This window comes from Centrocercus urophasianus, unplaced genomic scaffold (genome assembly GCF_019232065.1).
Source record: "Centrocercus urophasianus isolate 14NV4802_14NV808 unplaced genomic scaffold, USGS_Curo_1.0 seq_313, whole genome shotgun sequence".
NCBI classification, from domain to species: domain Eukaryota; kingdom Metazoa; phylum Chordata; class Aves; order Galliformes; family Phasianidae; genus Centrocercus; species Centrocercus urophasianus.
Window position 1 is genome coordinate 47010 of NW_024884882.1, and position 11595 is coordinate 58604.

Here is an 11595-nt window from a genome sequence, read left to right on the forward strand (position 1 = left end):
TGGGCATGGGGACTCCAGTGGGATGGATATAGAGACACCCCAATGGGATTGACGTGGGGAATTCAGTGGGATGGATACATAGACCCCAACGGGATGGACATGGGGACCCTGGGGGGGTGGGCACACGGGGACCCCAGTAGGATGGACAGGGGGACTCCAGTAGGATGGATACGCAGACCCCAATGGGATGGACACGATGGGAACACCAGTGGGGCCGGGCACTGCATCCACAGCACATGGGACGAGGGGAAAGAGCATTGCCCCATCACCTCCACTCCTGCAACATCTGAGAGCTGAGTCACTGGGAGCAAGGGGGAATCATTTGTGGTTTACAGGAGCGGTGTGTGAAGGGGGCAGCGCCAGGCTGTGGTGAGCAGCACCTGAGCTGCTCCTCCATAGAGAAAGCTGCTCTGTGTGTGGAGGGGGAAAGGAGCTCCCAGCTGCACCCCTTGCTGCAAGTTCCCTGGGGACAGGCAGGCCTTGTGGACGGGTAGAGCCTGGATTTCAGAGCTTGCCACAGCCCTGAGCTGCTTTTAGACATACAGCTGACCTGGTATAAAACTCCCCGGTGTCAGCCGACCCCTCGTACCTCATCGATGAATTAGATTCCTCCATTTTCCTAACAATAATGTATGACACACAAGCACTAATAATGGGGCTGAGCAATCATAAACCGATAAGTCTCTGACTGATTGGCTTTTCCTTCTGCATCCATCAAAGCGTCATTGATCTTCTGTGCAAAGCGAGGTGATGAATGGCGTTCCCGGAGCCCAGAGGGGTTGTTTATGAGAGCTGGCAAAGGAGTGCAAAGGCAAGGAGGGCTTGGGAGTGCTGCTCGGGGGTACATTTCAACCCCACGGAGAGCCCACAGAGCCTCAGCAAGAAGAGAAGAGCGGGATGGGGCACTTGGAGCTTCCCAAAGAGCATGGAGGTGTCCCCAGCTGGTTTTGTTCATGGGTTTGGTGGCAGTGGTTTGTGGTTGGGGTTTGGCTTGGTTTGGGTTTGGGTTTGTTTCTTTTTTGCGGTGGTTGTCTTGTTTCTTTTCCCCTCTGTCCTCTTTTTCCCTTGCGGATGGAGCTCAGCAGCATCAATCCTTTTATGGGCTGCCATAAGAGCCCCCGATTGCTGGTGATTATCAGAACGAGTGTCTGCTTTTGGCTTCCATTGGCACCAGGGAACGAAATGCAGAAAGTGCCTGGGGGGGGAAGGGGGGGTTCTTCATCCTGGGAGTGAATCTGACAGTTCCAGCAGCGCTGAGATGGAGAGGAGCTGCATGACAGGAGCAGAGAGGGGCCCTAGGGGGTAGGATTGGCTTCCAGTGCTGCTGGGTGCCCATAGGCAACTGGGACAGAGCACCAAACTCCCCCCTGCCCACAGCACTGAGCAGCACGCACAGCTGACCAATTATCTGCCAGATTCGTGAGTTTGCAGCCCCTTCTGTAAAGTCTCAGCTAAATTACTTCCTCCCCACCCCCCCCATCCAACCCAGTCCATGCAGGTATTGAGCACAGAGGCCCCATTAGCGTGTAATTAGGTAAAACCAACCCTCAAACTCCCTCTTCCTCCCCCCCCCTCTCCAAAACCCGAGCACTGCAGCCCCGTCTCAAGCATCAGCACGTTAGCGAGATGTAAATGAGCACCTCCAGACGAGAGCAGAGTTCACCCTGCACTGGGCTCTGCCTTGCTGTGCCAGTGCACTCCTCGTTTTAATAGTTTAATAAAAATTAGCATAATTAACGAACATCTGTATGATCCAGAGTGGTGCAATTTGGCACTTGGAAACGAGGACTTAAACATTATTGCTGGGAGTTTAATGTTGTTTTAATTCTTTTTGGCACTGTGCAGTGAAATAAACGCTTGGTGCCGCGAGTTCTCGGCTGGCTCTCATTTGCATTTTCCTCCCTTTGATGATGAGCAATCGTGGGCTAGCCAGCAATTCATCAAAGCAGAAATTATTTTAAAATACCTCATAGTGTTCGGGCTGTGGCAGAGCTGGGGTTGGGGGGTTGGGTGCTGGGGGGTCCCCTTTGCACGTGGGGTGCAGCTCCTGCCTGGGGCTGCTTTGCCCAGGGCTCCTGCTGTGCCCATAGAGGTTCCAAACAGAGCTGCTTTCTTTTCTTCTGGTTTTGCAATGGGATTTTTTTTTCCTGCTTTGCCTGCAAAGCATGGGAAGGGGCTGAGGGAAAGGGCTGTGCCAGAGTATGGGATGCAGCCCCCCCCCCTTTCTTGCACTGACCCACATCCCATGGGAAGTGAAGGGTAGGGGATGAAGGATGGGGGGGTGAGGAAGGGCAGCAAAGTGCCTCCCGGTGGGACTCAGAGGGGAGAGAAACGGGTCTGTGTGAACCCAGCTGCCAAAGGAAGGGAGCAGAGCTGCGCCCGCTGCCCCTGGCATTAACCCTAATTCTGCTGTGCCTCCCCAGGAGTACAACATGTATGGCTGGTGGGTCGGGGAGCTCAACAGCACCGTCGGGATCGTCCCCAAGGATTACCTGGCAGCTGCTTATGAGCTGGAGGAACGGTGAGGATGGAGGTGCCCAGGTGAGAGGTGGCAGCCCGGGGTTTGTGTGATGGGGAGGCAGCGCTGTTCCTTTCTCTCCCAGGACAGTTTGGCTCCATCTTCTGGTTTCTGTTTTACATGGAAGGAAGGTGGTGGGGCTGGGAAACAGGCATGGGTCAGAGAAAATGCCACCGTGCCCAGAACAGCTGTGGATGGGGATGCATGTGTGGGGCTGGGAATGACAGGGCTGTGGGGACGTGGTGACCTTCAGATGTTCACCCAAGAGATGGGGGCTCTGTGCAGCGTCCCTGCCTGGATTTCAGCTCCATTCAGTTCTATGGCAGAAAGCTGTGCCAAAACCACCGCAGCTGCCTCTGTCAGACCCTGAGAGCTGTATATGACAGCTGCAACCTGCACTGACAGCAGCACTGGGCTATTCTCCCAAAGCCCATAGATAGGGAGGCATTTGGCAGACGGGGAAATGGAGCCCAGCAGTGGGGCTGGGACAGCAGGGGGTCAGCAGCCGCCTGACCGCCCTCTGGGCACGGAGACCTTCGTGTCCTCTCTGTGACCCACAGCCCTACCCTGCATCCCCTTCCCCACACTCACCGTTTCTCTCCCCCCTCCCCAAATCCAGGCGCTCACCCCTCCCCTTGCCCACGCTGAGATGCCAAAAGGACCCTGCCCAGCCTTGAGAACCCGTTACAAGAAGAGCTTTGCGTGCCACCACCCGCTGCTCCGGACTCTGCACACCCCTCGGTACTCGGGCATCATCAGCCCCCCCCGTCCCCCCCCATGGGCCGGGGGTCCGCAATAAACTCGCTCCCCCCCCCGCTCCCCACTTTATCCGCTCCAAGCTGCACTACGCCGTGCAGCCGCCAGGTGGCGCTCTGGGCCCGCGCACCGCCCGGCCGGGGGCGCGACACCGGCGGTGGGGGGCTGGAAAGGGGGTAAGGGGGGGGATGGGGGGCTGAGAAGCCGGGTAACGTTGATGCGGGGCTCGCTAGTAGTACGGACCTCGGGCCTTTGGGATGGATTTGGGATGCCCAGAGCTCAGCTGGGCACGGAGGGACCTCCGGGATGGGGGTGTGCAGAGGGAGGAGATGGAGGTGTACGTTCACAACCCACCCCCCCGCCCCCAACCTCTACCCCGGCCCACCGGCAGCTGCCCTTTACCTTCCTCCAGATCCAAAGCAGCAGAGAGCCTTTCCCAGGGCTTCCGTGCACTGCAGCACGGTGCTCACCCCGCTTTACACCACGGGGGTTGAATCCTGCCCTGCTCCATCAACCCCCCTCCTGGTACCCCGGGGACACGGAGCGGTGGGTGCGTGCAGTGAGATTGAGGGGGGGGGGGGGGGGGTCGTACAACGCCGTGGTTTGTTTGCACAGATTTGAGACAGCTTTCCCCGGAGCGGGCGTGGAAGGCGAGGATGCGCTGTCTGGAGAGCCTGGATCGCGTCCAGGCGGCGAGCTTTGCTCCTGGCAGCGGCGGGGAGCGGAGAGACGTGCGGGGCTGCGGGGAAGAGGAGGATGGGGGGGGGGGGGGTTGCCCTGAGCCGGTCCGTGTGCCCACCGCAGCTGCTTCAAAGCCCGGAGCAAACCCCAAGCCACAGCCGGCTGCGCTCCCCCCACATCGGTTCCATGCATGGCAGAGAGACCCGGCACCCCCATCCATCGCCTTCAGGCCCCGCACGAAACCATCCCTGCACGTCTTGGACCCCATCCCCAGCCATTCCTACGGCCACAGCAGTGCGGGAGCAGCGCTGTTCTGCTCTGCAAGCAGCACCGGGGGGGCTATTCAACCCCCCCCCCCCCCCCCTCCACGGTTCTGCCTCCGAATGAGTCACTGTTTTCCCGACAGCTTTGCAGAGTCGATCAACACCACTAAAAATAATTTCCGCCTGGCTCTGACAAGCAGCCAACACCGGGGCAGCAGCTGCACCCCCCAGGGGGAAGGATGGGCACCCTGCAGGAGGACCGAGCTCTGCTTGCAGGGCTGCTGGATCTCCATCACTTACAAAGGGAAGCCCCAGGGCTGGCCAGCTCCTGGCAGGGCATGGAGAGAGGGATGCCCGGAGCAGGGCTGCGGCTCCAGGCTGAGTGCCGTGCTCAGGTTTTGCAGCCCTGGCCGAAGGAGCAATGCCTGCAGGATGCTGTGCGGTCTATGGCCACAGCTGGCCTCGCAGCTGAGCCATTTGGAGCTGCACGCTCATCAGCAGACATGAATATGTATGAAGGGGGGCAGCCAATGGCACCAGCAGCTGCCAGCCTTCACCATGAACTTCTCCTGACATTTCGGCTGCGACACGACGACGGGTTTCCAACCCTCCCTCCTCTGCAAACCCAAACCTCTGTGTGAGGACAACCACCCCAAGCCCTGCAGATCTCACAGCACGACCCTCCCTCCTGCTTTCTGCTTTGTGGACCCTCTCACCTCTCCCTCCGAGTGAGCTGCACCAGCAGGGGCAGCCCTATAGGGAGAGGTGCAATCAGCAGCTCTGTTCCCTCCAGCCATCTATCTCCAATTAGCTTGGCCTCGGCCCTGCTTGGCTCCCTCCACCCACACAGCAAGGACAGACATCACCAGCAAGCAGCAAGCCTCTTCTACTTCGTTTTTATTTCAAGTCAGAGCACGTCGGCTCTGCCTCTACCAGTGCTCAGGGTATAGGAAAAGGTGCAGGAGAGCACAGGGGAGCAGCAGCAAAAGTAACCAGGGCCCAAGCGTTGCCAGACACCCACTGCAAGGCAGCTGCATGCTGCGTCGCTCTGAGCTCCCTCCCTCCTGGCTGTGAGTCCCCCGTTCTCCTCCCCTGTTGCTCCCACGTTCCCCCACTGTGCTATCAACGTGTGGAAAAGGTTTGTTCTGCTGCAGAATCCCATCTGGAAGGGGTGGCTGCACAAGCAGGCAGGGGAGATAAACTGTTCCCTCGTTCCTGGGTGGGTTTTGTCTCTGTTTGTCCCAGCTGCGTGCAGCTCGTGGGGCAAATGCTGCCAGCAGGACCCAGGTGTGGGCAGAGCATCTGCAGCCTGCTGTGGGTTCCGTGCAGCTGAGACCACCAGGAGCTGCACAGAGCTGCTGCTGCTGGGGAAATGCAGCCTCCACACGGAGGGCTGACCCAAAGGGATCTGCTGGGCAGCAGCCAGCTCCCCACTGCCAGTCTGAGGCTGCACACATCACAGCCAGCACATCCCACCCTGCCCAGGGCCGGGAATGTACCAATAACACTGTGCACTGTGACCTAACCAAGCCCTGCTACCACTCCAATTGGAGAGCAAAGGGCCACGGGAATAAGAAACACAGGTTTCACTAACCACTAGATCTCTTCTCCAAAGAGAAGAGCTACACAAACACGCTGCCTGGGACATCAAGGACAGTTGAGAGTCATCAGGGAGAGAGCACACGAGCCCCAGACACCACAGAGCCAAGGACAAAGCCGTGTTCCCAGCACATCCCCAGTCCTGCCAGCCCGGCCTCCCACTGGCTCAGCCAGCAGCAGCTCCTCCAGAGAGGGCTGCAGGTCCTGGGGAAGGCAGGCGAGGTCGCTCAAACCATTTACTGCTTCTCCTGCCGTCCACCCAAGGGCTCTGCTGGCTCATCAGGGCTGTCCGAGTGCGCGTCATCCATGCCAAAGTCGCTCCAGTGCGGCAGGGTCTCCAGGCAGCTCAGCCCCTGTGTGGCCCCCAGGCTGGCACAGCTGAAAAGAGAGAGCAGTCAGAGCACTGGCAGCACTGCAGCGGCTGCTCGTGGTTGTACACGAGGGCAGCACCATCAGTGAGAGGCAGAAGGTGCTGGCAGCAGCAAGGAAAACACAGCCCAACACCTGCATACCTACCCTGCTAGCTGGGGCTGCTGTGCTCTCCCAAACCCTATCCTTCAAGCACAAAGAGCTCTGTTTTCAACACGGCTGGGGTCTAGAAACATCTTTCTTTCCATTCATTGAAAACCAAGCTGAAAAAGCACTTGCAGAAGTGGTACAGAAGGCCAGACACGGCCTCTTGCACAGCAGGCTCAAGGAGCGCAGGGATGCGGAGCTTCACTGCCAGGGAACCTGAACCTGCAGGACTTGATGCAGAGGTGACAAACGCAGGATGCTTTCCTCTCCTACCATAGCAGCTGTCTCCCCAGGTACAGAAAACCCTCGACTGGCAGCAAGGTGGCAGCCCTCCTTACCTGATGCCTGGCTAATTCACACACACACAGCCAGCGCTCTGCTCTGTGGAGGGCGTGAGACGTGCCTTGCACACTGCAAGGGCAGGGAGAAGATGCACATAAAACCTGTGTTCTGAAAGGCTCAAAGGTTCCTCACTACACAGAGATTAAGAAAGGAATGCATCCAAAGATCTCTGTAAATCTCAGCTTAAGTTTTTCTGGGAGACTCAAGCTCTCCTCTGCTAAGCCTTGGCTATGGCCAGAACAGGTCACCCTTCCCAGGCAGCCTGAAGGGCAGCACAGGAGACACTGGCAACAGCCTGTGACATCCATCTCTGCTCATCTGGCCCCTGGAATCCTGCCTGCTTTTGTGCAGGGCTACGGAACACACGCTCAGCTTTATTCCTTTAAATGACTGCAACAAAGATGTGACAGGCAACTCAAAAAGCCACTCAGGAGTCCCTGGAAAGGCTGGCAGCTCCTCTCATTTCATAGTAGGAGTTGTTTCCTAAAAGTGAAACTCCACTGCACAGACACCAGCCATTTCTAAGCAGCATTCCTACAGCTGCAAGCACAGGCAAGGGGAGGTGTGGGCAGCAGGGCACCACCTGGCTCAGGGTGCTGCTGGTACCAGGTCTGCTCAAGCCAGCACAAAGCAGCTCTGAGCACAGCAAGAGAGCTGGGCTCTGCCCCACCATGGTGCCCCTGGGTCAGCCTTTCCCTGCCTGCATTACCTGCCATGCACACCTCCTCCCGGCAGCAGCGTAGGGCGGCTCTCCTCCTCCTGCACCCAGCCACAGTTGGACATGGCATAGTGCAGGATGGCTTCTGTCACTGTCTGTGAGCCTTGGCCTTGCACACATGCCTCTATCTCAGGCACGGAGAGCTGGCTCTGCAGGAAGAGGTGCAGCCGGCTGTCGGAGAGGAGGACAACATTCTGCACAACCCTGTGCCAAAAGAGAAGGGGGTGAGGCAAGTCTGCAGGAGCACAGAGCACTCGGCCCTGCCCAGGCAGCTCACATTGCCAGGGTGACCCCCCCAGCAGATCCACTGCCACCTCACAAACAGCATCTTCCAAGCGCTGCATCCTCCCTCTCACGCCCTCCCAGAGGTGTGTGCAAGAGCTTCCCTCACTTTTCCAGGAACTGCTGCAGCCCCTGCCTCCTCTTCTCAATGAATTCATCTGTGCTCCCCACAAAGAAGGTGGATTTCCCAGGCAGCTCTGGGACAGGCCTGCAGGAAGAGAGCAAAGGCAGCAGCTCAGGGTCAGATTGCCCAGACCTGGAGCAAGAAGATGTGGGGCACCACGGTAGCAGCAACTGGCCCCCTGCTTTGTGCAGAGCCAGACCTCACGAGTGCCAGTATCCCACATCTACGTCTGGAGAAAGCCACCCCTCTGCCTTTTTTATCCCCATCTGCTCCGAGAGCACATAAGATACCCAGAGCAATGGAAGTGTGGTGTCTGGCTGCAGGTGGGGGAAAGCAGGGAGCTCAGGGCACGCTTACACCAAGCCAGCATTCTTCTGGAGCTGCCGCCTCAGCCACACGAATTCACGGTACCGGCGTCGCACACATGAGGTCTTGGCTGTAAAGGCCTTGCTGTTGGTCTGCACAAAACAAACAAACAAACCACAGACGTGATCCTCCCAACTGAGGGGCAACGAGGCAGGTGAGCTCTGCTGTTTCCCAGCAGCCACAACTTACATGGAGGAAGATTTTATAATCCACATAGGAGTTCCAGGAGCCTTCGTTCTGCACCCGAGGGTCCTGGACGCGCACTGTGGTCAGCTCCTGGGCACAAACACTGCCTGAGCACAGGGCAGAAACTCCCAGTCTCACCTCCCACCCACCCCCCAGCTCTGCCCCCTGCCCAGTGTTCAGCACCTCTCTCCCCTCCATGCAGCACTCAGGGCTCCAGCATTTCCAAACCCCAGCCAGGAGCAGATAAAACCACATCAGGAGGCGTCTTACCTCCTCTCGGCTCTCCAACATCCTAGAGCCAGAGTCCAGAAGGAAACATCTGCACAGAGGACAAAGGACACGGTAGGAAGAGATGGAGCACTCAGACAATCAGGATTCCCCACGTTCTCCCCACACCCCCAGGAAGTTCACATTTCTGTCTCACCCAGCAGCACCTCTCCAGCCCCCAGTCTTAGCACAGCTGATCCAATCCAGTAAGCCACCGTGAAATAAAGAGGATGCATCCAACTCCAGCAGCCCCCAGGGCAGAGAGCAAAGCAGCATTAACCTCCCACAGGCCCCACATGGGCCCCACAGCCCATCATGCTGCTGCTGGGGGATGCTGGAGGCTGCTCCATGACCAGAAATGGGACATGCAGCATCTGTTCTCCTTGTAGCTCCATAGGAGAAAAGGATGGAAGAGCCCAGCCCCTCCTCACACTGCATGGCAGTTCTGCACTGAAACACCAGTGCTGCCTGTTCAGGTGGTAAAGAAAGAACCCCGCTTTGATCACAGCTTCCTCCTCTCACCAGCCTCCCCCTGCTGCCTGCCCAGCACAAGCAAAGCAGCCACCTCCCAGCCAGCATCCTCCCGCTGCCAGATGAGCCTGCGCCTCTCCCTGAGATCAGCCCAGCTCCTGCTGCTGCCCCAGCACGTCTCCCATTAGCACCAGACACAGACAACGCCGCTCCTCTCAGCTCTTTCACAATTCAACTGAATAAGCAGCAAACTCCAGACCACGATTTCCCCCTCTGGTTGGACGCCGTGCCTGCATTGCAACCGCTCGCCCTCACTGCCCTCCCTGCTCCCACCCTCCCCAGCACCCCACGGTGCCCTCGTCTCTCCCGCTGAGTTTTGCCACGAGCTGCTGCCTCCTCCACCACATCCCTCAGGCACTGCTGGGCCCCCAGCTGATTTGCTGCCCCACTGCATTCTCCTGCAGTAATCCCTGTTTTGCAATGATAGCACAGACACGATGCCAGCGCTGCGAGCAAGAGAGAGGACAGACAGTCCCCACACTCCATAACGGCACAAACCAACCCATCCAAGCGTCCCTTCCTGGTCTGGACCACACAGAGCAGGAGAGCTCATCAGGGGGAGCTAGCAGACCAAACGTGTCCTGGTTTCACCTCTCCTGTTTGTTGTGCAAGGCATTTGGAGCCCCTGGGATGAACCTGAGGCTGAGGACACAGCCCTGGCTCCTGAGGGACGCGGAGCAGAGAGGCACAGCAACCCTTCACCTGTTCCCAGTTCCTGGAGCTTTGCCTTTTAGGCCACAGGAGCTGCCAAGTGCTGGGTAGCATTGCGAGCTCAGCCTTTATTTATCCGCTGGGTTGTGAAGCAAAGCTCTTCTGAAGGCTGAGCTAATTTTAGCCAGGACAAGGGGAGGGGTGAGCCACGATCCACGCTTCAAAAATCTGGCTCCACTGGTTTGCAAGATTTCACTCGTCTGATCCAATGCAGAGAGCACCGAAGGTGTGAATGGACAGCAGAGAAGAGCTGAGGGCACAGAGCAGGAGCTCCAGGCCCAGTGCAGGCAGATCTGGGGTATCTCACAGTGACAGCTCTCACTATGGCTGGGTCAGGCTGCTGCTGCTGCTGCCGCCGTTTCCAGTTTGAACTGTAAGGGGGAAAGCGAGGGGAACCTACCAAAAAAATCCCATCGCATTTCAGTGCATGCAATCCTCCCCCTGGGCACTGAGGGCAGGAAACGTGCTACCAGTCACCCTGCCGGGCTCAGCAATGGGCGCTCAGCTCTCCAGGCAGCTGTGATCCCACTGCTTCCAGGGCAAAAACACAATGGGGAGAGGTGAAGAGAGAAAAACAGCCCTCACGGAATAGCAGAAAAGAGGGGCTGGGTTGCTCAGCTATAGGAGATTGGAGACTGCAGAGGACAGCTGGGGGCCGCTGCTCCATGGATGGGATGGGCAAAGCTGGGGGGCGACAGGGCTGCCTTGGGAGGGGTCCCTGCAGCCCCAGAGGGCCCAGTGCTGCCCGTGGGCAGAGCAGGACCGAGCACAGCCCCAGGCCTGGCACAGCACGAGGCCGCTGCTGCTCGCTCCCATGAGGGAACGCACACGTGTCTCACGGCCACACTTTCACACCGAGCATCAAATAATCTCATTTAAGCTCGATTCAGAGTTAATTGGTCTTCACTCGATAAACCAAAGGGAGAAGGCAGCTTTGGGGGGCAGCTTTAAGCAGTTATGCCAAATCCTCTTTCGGGGCTTTTGCTTAAGATCCAAATTAAGGGCTCTCAGGGGGAGCCACTGTTACCCCCACTGCACCCCGGGGGTCGCGATCCGGGGCTGCGGGGCACCGGCACGAACTCGGAGGCCTCTCCCTCTCAAGGCCTCAGCCCCAAAAACAAGCCATATAACCTCCCCCCTACCGCGCCGAGCTCCCCATACAGAGCTCAGCGTCCCAGTTACGCCCAGATCCGCCCCTCCCTCTTTCAGGACCCCCTCACCTCCTCACGCAGGACGCGGCCCCTTTAAACCGCACGGCGGCGCGGCAGCCTTATACCGCGAGCTGCACTTCCTCTTCCGGCCGGCGCGGTGCATGTTGGGTGCTGTAGTTCGCGCCAACGTCAGCGAGGGCCTACACCTCCCACGATGCCCCGCGGCAACTCCCGCATCTGACTGCGGCGGACTGCATCTCCCATAGTGCACCGCGGTGGGTGCGGGTCGCGGCGCATGTGCGGCGCGGCGCGGCGGGCACTGGGGCTGGCCGGGCTCTTTTGTTCGACGGAGGCAGACGGAGCGCGCCAGGCCCGCGGCGCCGGCCCCTGCCCGCCCGTAGGCCGCTTCCCTTCGGTAACCTTTGGCGGGGCTGTGCAAGGTGCGCGGGGCCGGGCCGCGCCGCGGTTACTGTTGCGGCGTTGGGGTGAGGGGTTGCGGTGATTGGGGTGGGGGGGGAACCGAGCGAGGCGGGGCCGCGCGGGGACAAAGCGGGGCCTGAACGGAACGGAGCGGGGTGGGCGGC

General features: G+C 58.9%; 3 protein-coding genes across 4 annotated transcripts in view; 2 read left to right on the forward strand and 1 right to left on the reverse strand.

Annotated features, from left to right (window-relative positions):
• SKAP1 (src kinase associated phosphoprotein 1) overlaps positions 1-3335 on the forward strand; it is a 22536-nt gene extending 19201 nt beyond the window's left edge. The window contains exons 8-9 of the mRNA XM_042829606.1: positions 2424-2521; positions 3138-3335. Of these exons, the coding sequence (XP_042685540.1) occupies positions 2424-2521; positions 3138-3195 (156 nt within the window). The 3' untranslated portion in view covers positions 3196-3335. The remainder of the gene's footprint in view (positions 1-2423; positions 2522-3137) is intronic.
• Positions 3336-5079: 1744 nt separating this feature from the next.
• On the reverse strand, positions 5080-11157 carry SNX11 (sorting nexin 11). Its single transcript, XM_042829605.1, has 7 exons — positions 11081-11157; positions 8622-8670; positions 8355-8441; positions 8157-8257; positions 7785-7883; positions 7385-7597; positions 5080-6195 (listed from the first exon to the last, which is right to left on the reverse strand). Exons 2-7 carry the CDS (start codon positions 8640-8642, stop codon positions 6054-6056), a joined length of 663 nt encoding a protein of 220 aa, XP_042685539.1. The 5' UTR covers positions 8643-8670; positions 11081-11157; the 3' UTR covers positions 5080-6053.
• Positions 11158-11362: 205 nt separating this feature from the next.
• CBX1 (chromobox 1) overlaps positions 11363-11595 on the forward strand; it is a 7182-nt gene continuing 6949 nt past the window's right edge. The window contains exon 1 of one of the 2 annotated variants that reach the window (XM_042829603.1): positions 11363-11451. The gene's annotated coding sequence lies outside the window, so the exon portion shown is untranslated. The remainder of the gene's footprint in view (positions 11452-11595) is intronic. The other variant, XM_042829604.1, reaches the window with a different exon arrangement.

What these genes read in the sequence shown, in the direction of transcription:
- SNX11 (XM_042829605.1), bottom strand. Translation starts at nt 8,642, where the DNA reads ATGTTGGAGAGCCGAGAGGAG. An exon ending in CAGAAGAATGCTGGCTTGGT is followed by an intron (nt 7,884 to 8,156) that starts GTAAGCGTGCCC and finishes CTCTTCCTGCAG; the next exon opens with GCCTGTCCCAGAGCTGCCTG. An exon ending in CTGCAGCAGTTCCTGGAAAA is followed by an intron (nt 7,598 to 7,784) that starts GTGAGGGAAGCT and finishes CTTTTGGCACAG; the next exon opens with GGTTGTGCAGAATGTTGTCC.